The 18467-nt window shown below is 50.6% G+C and overlaps 6 protein-coding genes across 6 annotated transcripts; 1 reads left to right on the top strand and 5 right to left on the bottom strand.

Moving 5' to 3' along the window:
* Positions 1-306: 306 nt before the first annotated feature.
* Positions 307-1973, top strand: BDV14DRAFT_201264 (putative amidase; the record flags this gene model as incomplete). Its single annotated transcript, XM_073773711.1, has 2 exons — positions 307-335; positions 395-1973. 2 exons carry the CDS (start codon positions 307-309, stop codon positions 1971-1973), a joined length of 1608 nt encoding a protein of 535 aa, XP_073626973.1.
* Positions 1974-2952: 979 nt separating this feature from the next.
* On the bottom strand, positions 2953-4449 carry BDV14DRAFT_175511 (chaperonin 10-like protein). The gene is made up of 2 exons (XM_073769087.1): positions 4220-4449; positions 2953-4156 (listed from the first exon to the last, which is right to left on the bottom strand). The coding sequence occupies exons 1-2, from the start codon at positions 4283-4285 to the stop codon at positions 3083-3085; spliced, it is 1140 nt and encodes a 379-aa protein (XP_073626972.1). The 5' UTR covers positions 4286-4449; the 3' UTR covers positions 2953-3082.
* Positions 4450-4795: 346 nt separating this feature from the next.
* On the bottom strand, positions 4796-6513 carry BDV14DRAFT_209557 (major facilitator superfamily domain-containing protein; the record flags this gene model as incomplete). Its single annotated transcript, XM_073775671.1, has 2 exons — positions 4796-4992; positions 5058-6513. The coding sequence occupies 2 exons, from the start codon at positions 6511-6513 to the stop codon at positions 4796-4798; spliced, it is 1653 nt and encodes a 550-aa protein (XP_073626971.1).
* A 798-nt stretch (positions 6514-7311) lies between these two features.
* On the bottom strand, positions 7312-10013 carry BDV14DRAFT_190522 (uncharacterized protein; the record flags this gene model as incomplete). Its single annotated transcript, XM_073771351.1, has 6 exons — positions 7312-7586; positions 7638-8053; positions 8104-9133; positions 9185-9436; positions 9485-9802; positions 9878-10013. 6 exons carry the CDS (start codon positions 10011-10013, stop codon positions 7312-7314), a joined length of 2427 nt encoding a protein of 808 aa, XP_073626970.1.
* Positions 10014-13069: 3056 nt separating this feature from the next.
* On the bottom strand, positions 13070-14875 carry BDV14DRAFT_80216 (uncharacterized protein). Its single transcript, XM_073777559.1, has 3 exons — positions 13778-14875; positions 13303-13705; positions 13070-13245 (listed from the first exon to the last, which is right to left on the bottom strand). The coding sequence occupies exons 1-3, from the start codon at positions 14757-14759 to the stop codon at positions 13194-13196; spliced, it is 1437 nt and encodes a 478-aa protein (XP_073626969.1). The 5' UTR covers positions 14760-14875; the 3' UTR covers positions 13070-13193.
* Positions 14876-16814: 1939 nt separating this feature from the next.
* Positions 16815-18071, bottom strand: BDV14DRAFT_190521 (major facilitator superfamily domain-containing protein; the record flags this gene model as incomplete). Its single annotated transcript, XM_073771350.1, has 1 exon — positions 16815-18071. One exon carries the CDS (start codon positions 18069-18071, stop codon positions 16815-16817), a length of 1257 nt encoding a protein of 418 aa, XP_073626968.1.
* Between the last annotated feature and the right edge of the window lie 396 nt (positions 18072-18467).

The raw sequence follows: 18467 nt of genomic DNA, 5'->3' as shown, positions 1-18467 counted from the left end.
GGGTCGTTCAGGTGGCTATGTATCTGCAGAAGATAAAACGTATTTATGTTATATCTATTACTCAAGCATATTAGTCCACTCGCGATCGCCGGCAGTAGGCCGAGGAAATAATATCGAGGTGGGTCAACGATGTTGGGGTCAGTTGGGGTTAGGGGGTAGGGTTGCGTTGGGGTCAGTTGGAGGCAGCGATTAACTCACGGTAAATTGATGTAGCCAGTAGGCAGGAATCATGGAATCATTGAATGAGCATATCTCAGAATACCATGGGCTCCCTTTGATGTGATTGCCCAACACCTACACCCCAACATGTCGGTCTTTTTCTCAAGCATTTCAGAGTGAGTATATCCAGTACCGATCACATAGGTCAACGGGCCGACGATTGACAATTACAAAGAGCCAACCCTGTACAGTCTGGCGATGCCGAAGCTCTTCTGGCGCCTCTAGGCATCACCATTTCGCCCGACGAGTCCAGCGACTTCAACACTCTTTTGGCTGCCCTACACGACTGCGCTGAGAATGTCCTCGCGCTACCCGACTACCAGCCCATCCCTGACGTGAACAAATACCCGCGCGAAAATGTCCGGCGATGCACCGAAGAGGAGCAAGTCCTAGGCCACGCATGGTCACATAAATTCCTAATCCGCGGAAACCCCAACGGCGGCTCCTTAGCTGGCAAGTCAATCAGTCTGAAAGATGTCATTGCCGTCGCTGGTGTACCACAGTTACTAGGCAGCGATATCACGCCGGCGTGGACGCCCAGCATCGACGCGACGGTCGTAACCCGGGTCCTTGATGCAGGCGCGAATATTGTGGGGACATCGACATGCGAAAACTACTGTCATTCGACTTCGTCGTATACGAGTGCACAGGGAGTTGTTGAGAATCCGCATGCGATGGGTTATTCGGCTGGAGGGAGCACGTCAGGGGGAGCGGCGCTTGTTGCGGCGGGGTTGGTTGATATTACGATCGGAGGGGACCAGGGGGGGAGTATAAGGGTGCCTGCGGCGTTGTGTGGATGTGTTGGGCTTAAGCCGACGCATGGTCGAGTTCCGTTCACGGGGATATCGAGCGGAGATGTTCTGGTTGATCATGCTGGTCCGCTTGCTCGGACTACGCATGAAGCTGCGAAATGTTTGGATGTCATCAGCGGGTATGATGGTATTGACGATCGATCGCTGGCAAGCCCAGCACCAGGCTCGACAAGATTTGCAGAAGCCCTCCTGCAAGAACGCCCCGGACGTCTCGACTGTTTCAAGGTCGGAATCTTGAAAGAGGGATTTGAGCATCCTCTGGTAGATCCCCGCATCAGAAGTCTCGTTCGGACTGCCGCGAAGAACCTCGCGAATCTCGGCGCAACCGTCGAAGAAGTCTCACTGCCAGAGCACATCCACGGCCCCGCGCTCTGGACGATCCTGTCTCGTATCGCGGGTACACAGACGCTCCTTGGGCATAGTACCGGGCGGCGCGGACTATGCATGACGGAGGCAGAACAAAGCAGACTCCCGTGGACAGACGATGGCTTCCAGCGCGCCTTTCCCTCCACGAAGAACGTCCTCATCAACGGGTTATACCTGATGTCGCGCTTCCCTAATATCTATGGGAGGGCGCTGAATGTTGGGCGCCGGGTGAGTGATCAGTATCAGGCGATATTTGAAAAGTATGATGTGGTGGTTATGCCGACGACGCCTGTTGTGGCGCCGAAGCATGGAAAACGCGGTCTGCCGCTGGAGTCGCTCCAGCCTAGCATGGGGTTGACGGTCAATACGGCCATCTTCAATGTAACGGGCCACCCGGCGATGTCAATTCCTGTTGGATTCGCTCCGGCCAAGGACGACGAGCGGGTTATGTTGCCGGTTGGGATGCAGATTGTTGGTGGTTTGTGGCAAGAGAAAAAGATATTGAGGGTTGGACATGCATGGGAAAGATGTTTCAACTGGAGGGAGATACATTATTCGAGAGACTCAAACCTGTAACATTGTATAGATATAATAGATATATTGATAAAATGTTCGTCTGGGTGGATAGATTGGTTCAGAAGGTTACTCCATGCTCAACAGCGATACACCTGCGCCCCATACCCACTATACAAATCCTCATTCTTACCGCACTGTAATGCCGAAACCAATTACGGTTGCCCAGTATGGGGAGCACGACCAAAAGTCGAGGCCTGCGACCTGCTCACGAGGAAGCTAATCCACATGTCGATCTCGACGCACCGAGGGTGGACTTATTGTCCTTGTCGTACAAGCGCAGAAGGTAGTTTACGCAAGCCATGCTTTCCCAGCTGGTGATGGAGGTGTTGGGGCCCTCGAGAGCGGTGACGTGCCCATCAGGGTTTATGGCGAGAAACATAGCGCCCTTGACACCGTGGTCGTCGACGGCGAAGGTCCAGGTTTTGGTGGTGTAGGGGATGTTGAGTGTTTCGAGGATGATGGAGACTTTTGTAGGGATTTGGACTTTAGAGTGGAATGTAGGATTAGACGTTTTAGGGTGGTCATTTGAGATGTGTGCTTAGTCTAAAGAGAAAGTCTGAGATGGTGAAGAGCCTGTTGCGCGTAGATACTGTCTAGGTAGGTCAAGGGCCAGGCTTATAGAAGAATCCTAATAATAATATTCTACCGACGCCTTCGACAATCGAAACGATTCATCTCCAGGGTCGATTTGGAAACAAAGCTTGTAGCTCCAACAGGGCTGTATCAACCCCAAATCTGGGCAAAGCATGCCAACATTATGACGGGACCTCAGCCCCTCCCCCACGAGGAGCATGGCACCGTGTACCTATACGTTGAATTTGCGTACCTGCACATAATTGGAGCCTTGCATTCTAACTCCTGTAATACTTACTTGTAGGAGTGAATTTACTTTCCTGTTCGGACACCCCAACAGGTCATATTGGTTACGACGCGGGGCTGCAGGCAGGCTAAGCTTCGTCCTTTCAGGCAATGAAGTTGCGGCGGAGGTATGTTGATTATCGTCCTGCTATTACAGATATGTAAATTGACGATGGAGGCAGACCACTGTACACTATTACTCTCCTCTCTTGCATGTCATCAATCCTGTAGGCGGCCGAAAATCCACCTCACTACGCATCCTCATCCCCCTCACGGACCCTCACAACCAACCTCCCACTGAACCCCGGGTCCTGATATAAGTCAATAATTCCAGGTATTCCCTCAAACGGCACAACCGTAAGCTGCGACTTTATTCCCTCCCTCTCAACAACCCCCATCATCCTCTCCGCCGCCTCCGCACCACAAACATAACTGCCCCGGATTATAAGCTCCCGAAATACAATGGGCTCCGCATCAAACTGCCAGGGTATCTGTGGGAGCCCCAAAAGCCCTAATACGCCACCAGTGCGTAAAAGGGTAAGCGCCCACCGGTTCGCATCAATAGAGGCCGTGCAGACGATTGCAGCTGCAGCGCCTTCTCCGTTCGTAAAGTCGTAGACAGCTTCACTCGCAGAGTGCGTATCTGACGAATCAACCACGAGATCCGGTTGGAGTGCGGCATTCGCCATATCGCTTGCCAATGCCCTCCCCGTCTTCCGGTTCTCAATTGCAATCGTCCGGAAACCCAGTGCCTTGGCGAATTGCAAGGCAAGATGGCCCAACCCGCCTATCCCGACTATGGCGACCGTCTCCCCCTGCGCAACCCCCTTCGTCGCAGCCTGCAACGACCCCCAAACTGTCGCACCCGCACACATCAACGGCGCAGCCTGCGCAAACGAGACAGACTCAGGGATCCGTACCGTCGTCGCGGGGTCGGCAGCGACATACTCAGCGAAGCCGCCGTCATGCCGGAACCCAGCTGTCTCGCGGGCGTCGCAGAATCGAGGGTCTGCGCCGCCACCATCACCTTCTACAGTTCGCTTCCGAAGCTTGCATCCCACGCAGGCACCACACGCATTCTTGAAATTTAACACACCGACTCGATCGCCTTTCCTTAGAGGCCCTGTGTAGTTACTTCCTAGCTCGGCAACGACGCCAGCGATCTCATGTGAGGGGATGAGGCCGATTGGTGCGGGGTTGCGAAATTCGCCCTGCTGCACTTGTAGATCGGAGTGGCAAAAGCCGGCGGCATGCACGCGCACGAGGATTTCGGTGTCCCAGAGGGTCGGAAGGGGGCGCGTGCCGAGGACGTAGGGTTTTTTGTACTTTGATATGGTTAACTTGACGGACGGTGGCTTGGTGAAAGATATGGGAAGAAAAGCACGTACTTCAGCAATGTATGCTGCTTTCATATGTGTGGGGAGTTGGTGGTCTAGTTCTGGATTGGAGGACATGGCGAGATTTGTGGTTGTGTGTGGGTTGTGAGGTCGGGATGAATAGCCATGTGCCAGGCGTATTAGGCGATGGCTCTGCTGGTGACAAGTCAATGTGTATAGCTAGTTATCCCGTGCCTGTGCAAGCTAAGTTTATAAAATGATGTGACATTCGCCCACCTAATATTGATCGAATTGTCTCCTCTTCTTGACTGAGTTCCCGCGGCGATGAATGTACGTCCAGCGCAAGATGGGCCCACATCAGGATAAGTTGTTGGAGAACCTACCCCAACCGATGGGGTCTTCAGACGGTGGAGTTCATGCCTCTTATCTTGCTGATAAGTGATCGTGGCAATTATGTATCTTGCCGATTCATTTAGTCAACCTCAGTCGACTAAAGTGTTCTAGGAATGTGATGCTTTCCACCACATGCTAACCACATAGCCGTTGAACTAGTATCCATTCTATACTCAAAATATAATACATAATCATAGGTATAATAATCACCCAAAAAGCCACGCACGTAGGTCTTTAGTGCGCCTTTGCACCGACCTTCTCAACCAGATCCCAATACCTCCTTGCAGTAACCCGTCTCAGTGGTTTGCCAAAATAGATCATCGCCACGCCCATGAGCCACACCAGCTCGCCCAGCAGAGCAACCAGGACAAAGGCATACCGCACGCTTAGCGTGTTTATCATCGGGACGACGGCGTAGCCGAATGCGAAGCCTAGTCATCGAGTTAGTCAACGTCTCCCACTATACTGTGTAGGAATAGGGAGGTAGTAAACATACCCATCAAATTTCTGATCAAAATCGCCGAAACAAGCCCCTGCCCCGCCATCTCTTTATAACAATCCAGAATATACGTATACGCCAGACAACCCCCCAGCGGAAAGGTCATGGCAATAAGCCCCAGCCCAACAACAACACCCCCCCAATGAATGCCATACGACGCCCCAACCCCATAAAGCAAACAACCGGCAGGATGCACAACAAGCGCAACAAGACAAATCCACAGCCGTTGTTCAGGCTCCATGATTCCACGATTCCGGCGCGCGAGCCAGATCGCCACGAAATCGGACATCCAGCCGGAGATTCCGCACCCGATTGTCACGCCAACGGCGCAGGCAAGGTATGTGAGTCCGATGGTGTTTGTGCTGAAGTTGTAAGGGGCGCTGCCGAGGATGAGCGCCATCGAGCCGCCCATTACGTTGTACCAGGCGAGTGTTCCGCCGACAAGCAGGCCGGAAAAAAACATTGCGGGGAAAGTGAAGAGGAGTTGAACGGGCATGAGGAATGTTGCGAATGGGTTTGGTTGTTCGGGGTGTTGGTAGCCCCAGAGTTTTAGCTTTTCGAGGTAGGGTCTAGTCGTTGCCTGTGGAGAGGATGTCGTGGACGCATTGTAGACCGAGAAGGGGGGTTGGTCGGTTGTAAAAGCAGGTTTTGTTTCACCAGTTTTCTCAGCATCCGCTGCTGCACCTTCAATCAAGCTCGGAATCCCATCCACCATCTCAGCACTAGCCGACGAATGATCCCGAAAAAACATGGTCTCTTCAAAGAAGAAAAACGTCAAAACCGTGACTCCCGCGCCCACAAAGGCAAGGATATACTGAATCCACTGCCACCCCATGGCCTGCGCAATATACCCCGACGCCACTGGGGAGAGGAACGCTCCGCAGAACAGGCTCCAAGTATACGCACCCATATAAAACCCGCGATCATGCGTGAAAAACACGTCGCCAATGATAATTTCAATGAGCGTTTCCTGCGGCGACGCAAATATGCCTAACAGAATCCGATTCGCGAAGAATTCCCCGCGCGAGCGCACGAATGCCGTCCAGACAGTCATGGCGGTTACGAGGACCATGCATCCGACAAGTACAGGGCGTCGGCCGTACTTGAGTGCGAGACTCTGTGTGATCATCGTCCCCCAGCCCATGAAAAGGTAGAGGATGCCGTTCCCGGTGCTGAGGTCTGCGACCGAGATCCCCGTGTGGGACTCGATGAGGATGTAGGCGGGCGAGAGGCCGGAGATCATGAAGCCGATGAAGAAGCACCAGGTCATTGCGGAGATTACGCTGGTCACTTTGCGGGGTTGAGTCCAGCGGAGGGGGTCGTCGGGGTCGTCGGTGGGTTGGGGAACGAGGATTATTTCGCGTTTAACGTGGCCGTGTTTGACGTTGAGGCCTTGCAAGTCGATTAGTTTTACCGTGCCGGGGAGGCGCGGTTGAGACGGAGAATTCTCCATGAGGACTTCGTTGTATCGAGGCTCACTACTTTTGATAAGGGTAACGGGGTGATTAAGTCAGAAGGGAAAGTATATGCCTTGTCTCCTGAGAGATGGATCTGAGTTCGCGTCTTATATTTTACCGTACGTCTGGACAGTTTGTATGACTACCCCAAAACTTATCAACCATATCTTGTGGATCTAGGCGTATCTTTGGGGCACTCTGGGGTACATGATAGCTTCCGGGCAGATAACAGCCTTGCTTCTTTTAAGAAACCATGCGGAAACGGGGTTGGTGGAGACAGGACTTCGCGATCCGCCTGTGTCTAATCGCAAAGCGATGGCCCTAAAACTTTTCATCATGAGTAAAAGATAACGGTCACAGTTCCGTTATCAACCAAGAGCTGAATTATCGATACGCAAGTACAAAGTTTGCAGGAGCCCAAATACTCAATTGTGAAGGGCTGGTCTATACGTCCTATTCGAGGTAAACCAACAAGGGGGATAGATAGTGAATCAGTAGGTCAAGAGGAGGGACACGTGTAGTTCCAACCGTAAACTAACTGACGTTAACCTCCTACAAAACCAGTAAATGTCAGCAGCCTCTGATAAACGGACAATGCCCGATTGCTATCTCTTCGGTATGACGAACGGAGCGCTCCACCCTACGTTCCGCTACCCCAACTGTACCCCAACGGAGTAGCTATGCTCCACAGACCCGCTGCAAGAAGCCTCCGAATAGAGGTATGTCAGCCATTAGTGCAATAACCAATTAGATACCATCGAGACTAGATATCAGATATGATCAGAATGAAAATATTAGTATTGTTGCGCCGCGCCCTGCCCATCCCGAACCAAAATCGAACGGTACATCTCCAATCCCAGCCCAATAATGTTAATAAACGGCCACTGGGTGTTACTCTTGAAGAAATGAGCCCAAATATTCAGCACGGCAAGAGAAAGATCTGCCGGATCGCGGACATTGATGAGATGCGTCGACTGGAAAGACTCCTCTCCCTCACCGTCGAAATCAATTACCGAGTATGCCTCCTCCACGATCCGTCGCACCCAGTATAAAATTCTACCTTCGCTATCTGTAGGACGTCAGATACCGTTTTCTGCCAGTGGTACGAGGTGGACCATACCGCTTAGTGGGATCCCGCCCATCGTAACCGAAAGCTTCGCAAGCCACTTGCTAAGCAACACGCCACATTCCAAGCTCGATAGCGAGTGCCTCACGCTCCAAAAAAAGGCCTGACTTCGAGCCACGCGCTCGACGCCTAACCGAACAGGAATGCCGAGCATATGGGTTGCGTACAGCAGTGCGGCAATTGTGTCCTCGCTGCGCTCGATATCAGGGCTTGACGCGATGGCGTTGGCGATACGAGTTGGGTCCCGCGTCTCGAGCGCTCTATATGGTCCAAGATGCAGGTGAATTCGAACGTAGGCAAGGGCTAGCAAGGAGCTAGACGTAAATGGGATAGGACCGTTTTCATTGTTGGGATCAAGGGTGGATTCGGGGGCTTGTTGCCAGCACGAAGTCCAGGAGCGGAGACCGCGTCTAGATTGTTAGCAACCGCGATGAGGTAGCAGAAGGTCGATGGGCCTTACTCGAGTTTCTCGACCTCTTCTCTCGGCAGAGCTGCCGTGTTGCTCATGATTGGGAGACTGAGATCCCTGACTATGTGGATGCGCTGCAGCAAGCCGTGAAGGAGAACGTAGTTTCCCAGTGGCGTTGGGATTGGATTTAGCGGGGCAGCCTCGTTCTTATTCTGCAGTAGCAGGGACAATGCCTCCTTGAAATGAAGCTGTGGCTTTGGGATTTCTTTCGTTGCAGCCTGCCATAGGGCCGCAGTTGGGGCTTTCCACTCTTTAGTTGAACATGGTAGTCGCAGGTTAATCTCGCTGCTGCGAAGAGAGGGATAGACATTGTATGTGATGCTATGGGTGTGCAGGAAAGAGAAGACAATCATCCTGGATCGGCGACTAGACTCCTGCTCGATCCATATTCGCCAGTTCCGTTGTAGGGAGTCGCCCTCGCATTGCTCGTCTGTTGACCTAGGCGAGTCCACGTCTTCGAGACCATAATCCCTAACAGCATGTGCAAGAAGACTTTGCATAGCAAACGATTCTTGCACCATGGCGGCTTTGGGCTCCCATGTTGCGTATCCCATCAACGTGAGCAATGCTCTTAAGGTGTCAATAGTCGATACATAGTCGTCATCACCGTCTCGCTCACTGTTATGTAAAACTGGGTTCATTGTTTCTGAGCTTGGCCTTGTGAGCAGCCTATGTACTTTTGCATGACGCCCAAGCCGCTCCGTTACGACCGCTTTTCCAGCGAAGAACAGCTGCTTTGATACCTTTCTCTCGAAGCAGTACTGCGCGCCAATGGCAGCGATGCCTAAGACCAACCCGACTGAGTGTGCCTCGATATTCCATGTGGGCACATGGATGAACGGCATGTGGGAGTGAAAGCCACCGAAAAAAGAGGTTATGTAACGAGTAAAGGCGTGCCGCGAAGGGAGGCAAAAACTAGGGTCGAGTTGGGGAGAGAATCTATTGAGTGTGGATTCGAGCCTGAAATATTGGTCTTCTGTTACTTTGAAGAGTCGGGTCTCCGGGTCAACAGCATGAGGGTCTAATGCTTGTGAGCGAAGGCTGTATATTTCCTGTCCGGTGACCAACTCACTGTGGGAGTCGGAAGCGTAGTTCGCCATCCTGTTCATGCCCGGGGCCGACGGCAGCCATGAGCTGAATGGCGTTCCAGATCTTGTTCCTAAAACTTGTCTAGGTAAGACAGTCTCATTGCGTCCATCTTGGGGTCCAGTTTCGACTGCATCATCATGCCTAGCGGAGTCTAATAAAGGACTTAACTCAGTAGGCAGACCTACACCATCGAGGAAGCTCGTAAACTCCCTGAAGTGTATGTCAAAGTCAATCCCTTACATAGTCAGTGTTTGAACATCGTGTTACGGGTGCTTAGACTTACCACCATCAAGCATAGGTGTGGAGATGAGATCAGGAGCATATTGCCTCGCATCCACGAAGCCGAGTTGCTGACTTGGCTCCTCCACCACTGCTGGGACAGGGATTTGCGTCTGCATCCATGACTGAGGTCTCATACACAACCGAGGATCAAGCGCGAGCCTAGACGCAGCTGCAGTAGATACTGCACCACTCCCGTGCTCTACCCGTGATAGTTCCCCAGGTCCGGTCTCATGCTGAGCGACCCGCTGATGTCGCGTTAGTAGATCCCGTCTCGAAAAGGTATATCCACAATGGCATGAAAATGGTTTCTCCTTGGTGTCTAGTACATCGTATTATTAGTTTCGTTGATTCCCGAGCAAATTACATGCAGTATATCAGTACGTAAGGGACTCACGTGTTCGTTTATGGCGCTCCAAATGTTCCGTCCGCTTGAACGCGCGCCCGCAGTGGGGACACAACCGACGGGCATTGCTCCCTCCATCCTGAGTGACCCTACGCCGTTTGCTTGGGTGGTCTCTGTCCTCGGTCATTATTAGATCTTAGCCAATCAATTGGAGAAAATAAGAAAGAGGGGGAGTTGGAGGAGATGGGGGTTAAAGTTGGAGTCGGAGTTGGAACCTGCTCTTGGGGTCGGTGGGGTCGTTGGGGTCGTTGAGATAAGATAACAATAACGTGGACGATAATTTGGACACCCTCGATTACGAAGCCAAGGCGCTAAAGCACACTAGTTACATTCCGCCTTTTTTAAAAAGTGTAATGGGCATTTGACTAACGACACCGAGTAGGCGTACGGGGTTCAGGCAATAGATTGGACCAATCAGAAGCTTGTATTCAATCATAGAACTTGTACAGGAATGAGTGGCTGATGGCTCCATGGAAGGAGGTATTCAGCATCTATATAGTCGCCCTCTCGCCTCCGGTTCCAAGCTAGTCCTATATAGGAATGGGTCGGGTAGGCCTGCGCGGCGGGGTAGGGCCGCGAGGTGTAGGATGTTAGTGCCTGCGGTGTCAATATATCTTGGCACGCCGGCACGCACGTGACAAGGTGTGACAAAAAGCTAGATCTGAAGCTATTTGAACCTCGATAACTAATATACCAGCCATCTGCCTTAGGATTGCTTGTACATGATAAGGCATGGTCTTACACAGATTCTTCTACAACCTGGTTATCTATTACATGCCAGGCCACCTTCAAGGCCTTTACAAGCCTCTAGAGAGGTGTTATTATTATCCAGAGCAGTGTCAAGGTGCGGGCTCAGGAGTGTATTCAGAACAGACTAACGAAGTAGATGCACGGATAGAACGCAGGATCAGGCTATCAGACAGGCGCTTAGTATAACAAGACGTTGCTCAGAGATCAGGAGTAGGATTGACATTGGAGTCGGGGAAGTATCAGTCAGCCAGGCGGTCAGAACAGGCAGAATTTCGAGATACTCATCCCAGACACCGTGCCTGGGATGAGGCTCTGAGCTGGCACCGTGACAAGCAGTCTCCAGGTCTAGATAAAGCTTGTAAATCACTGCTTTTATAATAGCTAATATATTCTAAGCAGTGTTAAGATTAGGAGGATATAGCGGTCATATCATAACTTCTATCCTCATACCCTTTAGCAGAATATATATAATATGGGTGGTGTGTACAGAAGCGTTACTATATATTAAAGTTTCTCCAGACACCCGGAATTTTGGCAGGAAAAACCTATAAATCCAACATAGCCAGCATGCCGGCAAAGCATGATAGGGATGAAAAGGTATTTTCGAAAAGCCAGGTCAGTGCCAGCCGATCGGCCAGCAATGGCGCAGTTGGCGTGTGACGACAACGGAGGGACGATCGGCCCAGAATCAGCCTTAGTCATGTGCGAACGCTGAGGATACGGGCTGACTACGTCTGGGCCAATTGGGACGTGGATGAGCTCAAGGAGAAGGCTGCTGAGACACAATCAAGCCAACTGCTGATGACGGGGATTCACGGGTGGCCATTTGGTGTGGCGTAAGTTGTGGCAGAGATTAGATCTGAGAGTCCAGTTGTCACACAGGTTGCATTCAACGAGATAACTATTTACTAGCTGGATGTAGGGAGCTCACACAAATAGAGGGACCTTGTTAGGATCAATTTCAGGAAGCTCAGGAACAGCGGCGCTAGTCCTTCCACTCTTGAAACACCTTCAGCTGCATGTTTAAAGGACAATATCCGCAGTGGCCAATGCAATATGGCGTAACCAGATAGTAATTAATCAGGTAAATAAGAGTATCGCGGCATGCTTGGATTAAATAATTCATTACTGAAAGGTGGCCGCCGCCCGCACTGCCCAGCGGTGATCTATTATAACAGTCAACACCATCAAGGATATAGAATGGCTTACCTGTTCAAAACCCAGGTAGGTATGAGAATTGAAGCTGGTGAAAAGCTCAAGGATGTGTGAAGCCAATAATGAACCAACTATCACCACATCCTGGGAGTTTAAAAGGAACCCCTCGAATCTGGTGGATCGGAACAGGCTTGCCAGCATCCTTCCATTCCACGCCGCTGGTTGGCATCACCTCGGTCTCACTGATAACGCCCTGGAGAAGACGATCTCCTCTTACATACCTTCCATTAACACGCTTTCTCACGCGCGATCACTATCGTTAAGCCGGTTCCCCGGCAACGAGGGAAACATGTCGCTTCTCCTTGTCGCAATGCCCACAACCCCGGGCCAAAAGTCATTGGATGGAGTGGCCGCAGAATGCCATGCTATAGAATCTATCTGCAACAAGACTTACGGATGCAAAAGTCTCAAGCATTGTATCCCCTTGAGCCATTACGCCCGACTGCAGTAACCCATTCGCGTTAATCCGGTTGAATTATTGACGCGGTTTTCTTGGCATGGTGGTTGTTTGAATAGTTACTGTAGTTTGACGCGTGGAATTTTGATGAGGTGTTCTGTAGTGGCCGCCAATACGAGAGATAATGTTCGAAAATTAGCTTCTTGAATGAACCAAGTTGCAAATTCGTTGCTGGTGCAATCTGATTATTTTCTGCATACTGCTGAGCATTATTGCCGGGCAGTAGAGGGACCCGCAGTGGCTCCGGGCTATCGGGACTTGCCGCGATGAGGGACCTAAAACGTCGTCTGGAGTCACTGCAGGCTGAACTAGTATTCCTGTTAATTCAAATTATCTTCGTCGAGTTGGACCTCTGTGATGTTACTAACCGCCGTAGTGTTCTCCGTCTTATCACAGAATGGGCCGTCTGAATCGATGCCATGCCGGCATTCATGGCGGTCAGCCTTGCTTCATCTCCCATGACCGTGACCAGACTCACTGTGTCGGGTTAAGCAGGAAACATACGCAAGGGAGCAGGGTGCCTTCACACACAAATGACTCAATAGACTGGCCTTCAAAGGTATGTACTGGGCGTCAAACTGTTTCTCGTCTCAACAAGACATTGATTGCTTCGAGTCGTGGCGCTACCAGAGAGTAAAAGGGCATATTCCAACCCAACAAGATGAGCAAACCGGACAAATAACACTAGAAAACTGCTAAGGCCACAATTGAGGGGAAAAGCAATTGTTCGTGATCATACAAAATTGACGCCCAGAAGGCTTCAATATTGTCATGGATATCCTTGACCACTGCAGCGAGTAATTAAGGCAGATATCAGAAATGAATTCCTTCGAGACATCAACCGCAAATCGTCTTGATTATATAGCATGATTCTATCGAATGCAGTCACTTTCTGGGCAAACTTTCAACGGTCACTGGACCCTTTCGTACCAATGCCCTGTTGAACCACGTATCAGCTCCTGTCATAAACGAGATATGAAAGCCTCTCACTCACATTCTCGGTGGCGAATGTTTGTACCTCACAATTGCTGGAGAACGAGGAGGTTTTGCCCTGACCTTGGAAAGGTCATTGTTGATAGACCTAACCTCCTTTAGTTCACCAACCAGTGTCCTACAACGCTCTCGAAGGGCATATATCCGTATTGCCATGCGAGTCTTCGTGCGTTGGAGTGTCTTGCTGGTGTTGCTAAGATCACCATCCACAGCCTGAAGATAAACGAGTTGTTTATTTTGCTCGTGAAGTTGTTGCAACTGATTCGATAATGTTGACTGTAGGTCTCTGCTTCGCTTTTGCTCGTTATGTAATTCGCTGTTTAGGTGCTGGACCTCAACATTCATAACATGGTTCTGCTCCTCGAGGTCATTAATCACTCCCTCTTGATGGCGTCTAATATGAGCTAATCCAGAACCCTCATCCGTCAGTATTTGGCACGTAGCTTCTAAAATGTCTTTCTCTGAGCGAATCGTACCTGAATGTTCAGCTTCCAATCTAGCCTGCGCCAAGTTCTCCTGAACTTCGGAAACTCTTGTCCCCTCCCTTTGGAGACGGGTGTTGCTCGTTGCCAGCTCATTGGTTCGGTCTTCCACCTGGGCTTCCAAAGTGACTCTTTCCCTGTGCGCCTCTTTTAGTTCGGCTTTCGCAGTGGCAAGTTCTGTAAAGCAGTCGTCACTCCTTGTTCTCTCTTCGATAACCGAAGAGTTAGCCGTTTCAAGTTGTTGTCTCGTCTTGGTCAGTTCATTACGGAGCTCGTTGTTCCGACTCGTCCATGTATTCTCCATTTCAGAATATTGTGACTCCACACCTGATAGGCGAAGATCTGCGTCTTGAAGTCGATTTCTCACAGCGCTTATCTCGGTTCTCTCCACACGAAGTGCTTCATTAAGGTCAACCGCCCGGTCATGAAGTAATTGTCTCTCACGGGATTCTTCTTCAAACTTCTGCGCGAGTTCATCCGCTCGAGCCTTCTCCTCGAGTAGCTCTAACAAGGTGGAGTGTCTCTGTTTTTGTAATGTTTCGATTGTTTCTTCATTCCATCTTCTATCCTCCTCCAGCTTTTGTCTCTCCCGAATTTCCGCCTCTAGGTTGCGCTCAATGTCATCCGCCCGGGCTCTTGCCTGGTGTAGATGCGATAACGCCGAGTCCCTGTCATTTCGTAAGGTCTCATTTGTCTCTGCATCTAGTCGTCGAAGCTCGGCGATTCTATATCTCTCCTCTTGTACCAGTTCTGCCACGTAGCGGCTGAGCGCCGCGCGAACTGTGTGAAAAAGACCATCATTAGAAGACATCAGGCCGAGATACGTTTGCGCAAAAGTGCCGTTGGCGTCTTCGTTCATGATCTCCGATACTGTTATCACTGTCGATGTTAAGGAGGGCGAAGGATGTATCGGGGTCTGAACTGGCGTCGAATACTCAGACGATGCTGAAGTAGACTGGGAGGAGGTCAGAGACATGTTAATAACAGCAGTTCATGTGTTTCTGATAGTGTATAGAGACAATTTACTGCCACTCTTTGGGGCAAGCTTGAGCTAGATAAACAATGAGAGTTTATTTCAGTCCCCGATCACCCGTCTTCTTGAGTAAGGCTGCGTACAGCGGCCACGTCTTGGCTGCTTTGCAGCCTCGTCCTTTCTCATACCGACCAACTCTGTTTTTTCAACGCTGGGAGATGTTGATAGCAAATATTACCGCTCTTGCGGACTTATGGCTGGCGCACGCGAAACTTAACAACCGCAAGTTGGAGATTAGTGGATGAATGACTGTTTGGTCTTCATTTTTGCTGCATTGATGCGGCGACCACTTGGGTGTGTAGAGAAGATGGGGCTGGCGCGAGCAGGGGTTGCCGGGAATACTATGCTTCGTAGACAAACTTGCTTGTGTTTGAGTAGAGAGGTGCCACGGGTTCAGAGAAGCCAGCACGGCTTGTGTCACTTCGCAGGCATGTCCGGGTCACATGGCGAAACCACAATAAAAAAGCCTCTATGACAAGCGTTCGTCCGAGAGGGGAGCTGCGCATGGGCCAATTTCAAATGATCACACCAACTCACCCTACTTGCATTAGTTCGATCACGACTGGTTGGCCTTGATGGGGCCAGCGCCACGATTTTTTCTCCAGTCAAAATCCGCCGCTGACTGCAATTGGGTTTCCAATCGATAGGGGACACTTGTTGTTGCATCAAATCTCACATGGGATTGGGCAATGAATCATTAAGTGTCGAACTGCCTGCATATAGGCGCTCGCACCGCAGCCAGCCGCCCACTTGATTTTGTGCATGGCTAGGAAGAATGTGACTCGAACCCACGGCGTGGAAAAGATGTTTGACTATTTGTTAGTGCTGATAAATATCAAAGACGCGAAGCACCCAACTATTAGCTGCCGTCAACATACATGCGGCCTCAGCTATGATGAAAAATCTAAAACGACAGCACAGCCTTGCGTTCATGACGGATTATCGCAGACGAGAATGTCGAGCAGATGCAGGGATTATCCTGCGAATTTACGGACAGCTCAAAACAATGCTCGCTCAAGTCAAAGTATTCTAAAATAATATCAAAAACATACAACAGTACGGATTCACATGTGCACCCACCATACTCCTAGCCTACTGGTGAGTGGCTCAAGTACGGCTGAGTGGACAGGAAGCCCTATTCTCTATACCATATGGTCATATACACTTACTGCACACTTAAAGCAGCTTAGCTAGGACCCCCGCTAAAACAAATCTTGGTATCATAAGCTTTGGCTGAGTAGCTAAAAACACATTTATTTATCCAGGTCCGCCCACACGAACTTTTAGATCTTGACTACATACTACCTTAGGGTTCATAATCACCATGAGAACCAATTGAAAAACATCAAATCTACTTTTATGGCTAATAGTTACTAGTTCTGTTTGCCCAGTAATGATACTGGCTGGATTTGTTATAAGTGTTGCGCAGAATATATATTGATAACCCACCCTAACCTAACCAGGGACAAGAAGCTAACAGTGGCGACGCAAACGCCCTGAAAATCGGTGCAAAGGCTGGAATTGGGGTTGGTGTGAGCATTGGGGGCATTGTGATTATCGTCGGGGCAATACTACTTTGCCGTTGGGGTGTGATAGTGAGAAGGGGAAAGACTGGCAATCCAGACACTTTACCAGCTCTGACTGAGAATACATTGCTAGCTGAGATAGAGGCTACAGAGGGTCGCGTGTTTGAGCTGTCAGCAAAAAATGGAGAGAAGTTCGAGCTATGAGTCAGATGCTTGATACATGTGTGCGAAAGAAATCACGGTAGTATATTGTGGGGAGTAGCTGGAGAGCCGCACTCACCGAAGGGCGCAAGTTGTTGTGGCATGTTTTTGGCGCAGCTGGAACATATCTGATCAATACACCTATGCGCCGTCTTTCCAAGGTTGTAGAGACTGCATTGATCCTCGAATACCCTTTCTATGGTGAAGTCACCGATATACACATCTCTATGAATCCAGGAGCTACTCTGGAAGCGAAAGTTATTATGACTATTCACATCCGCTGCCCAACACCAAATCCCACTCTCGCAACACGAGACGCAGCAATACACAGACACCCGACGCAGGTACTAGACGCCGCAAAGACCTGCGCGTACAGATAACCCCCATTGCCCTTCTGGACTAACGCCCCTGCAATAGGCTCCCCAGTCAGTGCGGCGAAACTGACTATAGTCAAAACCATGCCAGTCCTAACACCAACAGATTTGAGATCAATGGTCAATGAATTGGCAGCGGCGGGGTACAGCGACTGCACGGCAGCAGAGACAAGCCCATAGAACACAGAGAAAATGTATAGACCTGCCATGCTGTGTACCGCGGTCCAGCAAAACAGGAGAACAGCGGTAGACAGGATAAACGGCACAAGCAGATTAACAGGCCCGGCGACTTTGTACCGGTCCGCGAGGAGATTCGGCAGAATGCGTGCTGGGTATCCGACGCCGTTCATTATCAGCAACATGCTGGTAGACGTGCTTTGGCTCACGCCAACAATGTCAGTTCCGAAGCTGCCGACGTAGAAGAACGCAATGTACAGGCCCCAGAAGGTGAAGAACATGCCGATGCTAAAGAGGACGTATGTGCGGTCTCGGAAGGCAGACCAATCAACCAGCGGTCGGCGTGAATCTTTGTTTGAAGGAATACGCTGTTTCAAGAACAGAAACGATGGCACGAGCATGCAAAAACTCAGCAAGCCCAGAAGACGCATCGTCCACCCTAGTCCCACGCGTGGAAGGAGCTGCTGCCCTACCGCGGGGAATATCAGGCCACCGGTGCACGAGCCTGACGCGCTCACACCAATAGCTAGTGACCGGTGGCGCAAAAAGTACTGCGGGATGAGCGAGAGGACAGGACAGAACATCAGCCCACCGCCGAGGCCAAGGCAGATGCCCTGTGACAGGAGAAGTTGCCAGTATGTTTTAGCTACAGAGGCCATGAAGAGGCCGAGGAGGGTGAGGAACGCTCCGATGCCCCAGACAAGCCTGAAGTAGCCGGCGTCGGCGGCGCGGCCGGAGAGCGTGGCCATGAAGAAGAGGAGGAAGGCTTGAACACTGCCGATCCAGGAAATTGTGGAGGGAGGGACGGATAGGGTGGCGCTGTAGTATGTTTGGAAGACGCCGAATGCGTTAAGGTACCCCCAACTGTTGCAGATGGTGAAGTGGCACCAGAGGATCTGGCTCCAGGCGTAGAGATCGCCATCGTCGGGAGGAGGGTCGGATTTGGGGTTGGAGTTAACCCCTGGTGCGCATTGCATGTTATTCTCAACGAAATTGGTGTCCATATTGAAAATGCTGTTTTATTTGGAGAGTCCAGTCGAGGCCGCCTTATTTATAGGCTATTTATTGATTTTACAGGCTTGTCGGATATAGCGGGCTCGGACACATTTGTGCCCCGTTATTACTCTCTTGGATAGGCCTTAGCTCAAGATAGTCAATCTATAGAAGCTTAACCACCATGTGGATGCAGGTGCTCTTCCGCTACCTTATCCGCCACTTCCGCTATTTCCACTACCATGCTGACTCATTGCGAGATCCCGTTTGAACGCCTAGCCCTAAATTTGTTAACTGGGGTTAGTGCAACCGCACTCCTATGTGTTTACTCACCAGTGAAAAAAGGGAGCTTTAGATTTTGTCTCTGACATGCATCCTTC

This window comes from Aspergillus stella-maris, assembly GCF_047715825.1.
Source record: "Aspergillus stella-maris strain CBS 113639 unplaced genomic scaffold BDV14scaffold_36, whole genome shotgun sequence".
Lineage (NCBI taxonomy): Eukaryota > Fungi > Ascomycota > Eurotiomycetes > Eurotiales > Aspergillaceae > Aspergillus > Aspergillus stella-maris.
The sequence above is the reverse complement of the archived record's forward strand: the minus strand, read 5'-3'. Positions and strand labels throughout refer to the sequence as shown.

Excerpts from the sequence above, each read along its gene's own strand:
- BDV14DRAFT_175511 (XM_073769087.1), bottom strand. The coding sequence starts at position 4,285 with ATGTCCTCCAATCCAGAACTAGACCACCAACTCCCCACACATATGAAA. Across the intron at positions 4,157-4,219 it reads AAGCAGCATACATTGCTGAA|TACAAAAAACCCTACGTCCT; the intron begins GTACGTGCTTTT and ends ACCATATCAAAG.
- BDV14DRAFT_80216 (XM_073777559.1), bottom strand. The coding sequence starts at position 14,759 with ATGTCTCTGACCTCCTCCCAGTCTACTTCAGCATCGTCTGAGTATTCG. Across the intron at positions 13,706-13,777 it reads ATTGGAAGCTGAACATTCAG|CTCATATTAGACGCCATCAA; the intron begins GTACGATTCGCT and ends GTTCTGGATTAG. Across the intron at positions 13,246-13,302 it reads AAACATTCGCCACCGAGAAT|GGCATTGGTACGAAAGGGTC; the intron begins GTGAGTGAGAGG and ends GTGGTTCAACAG.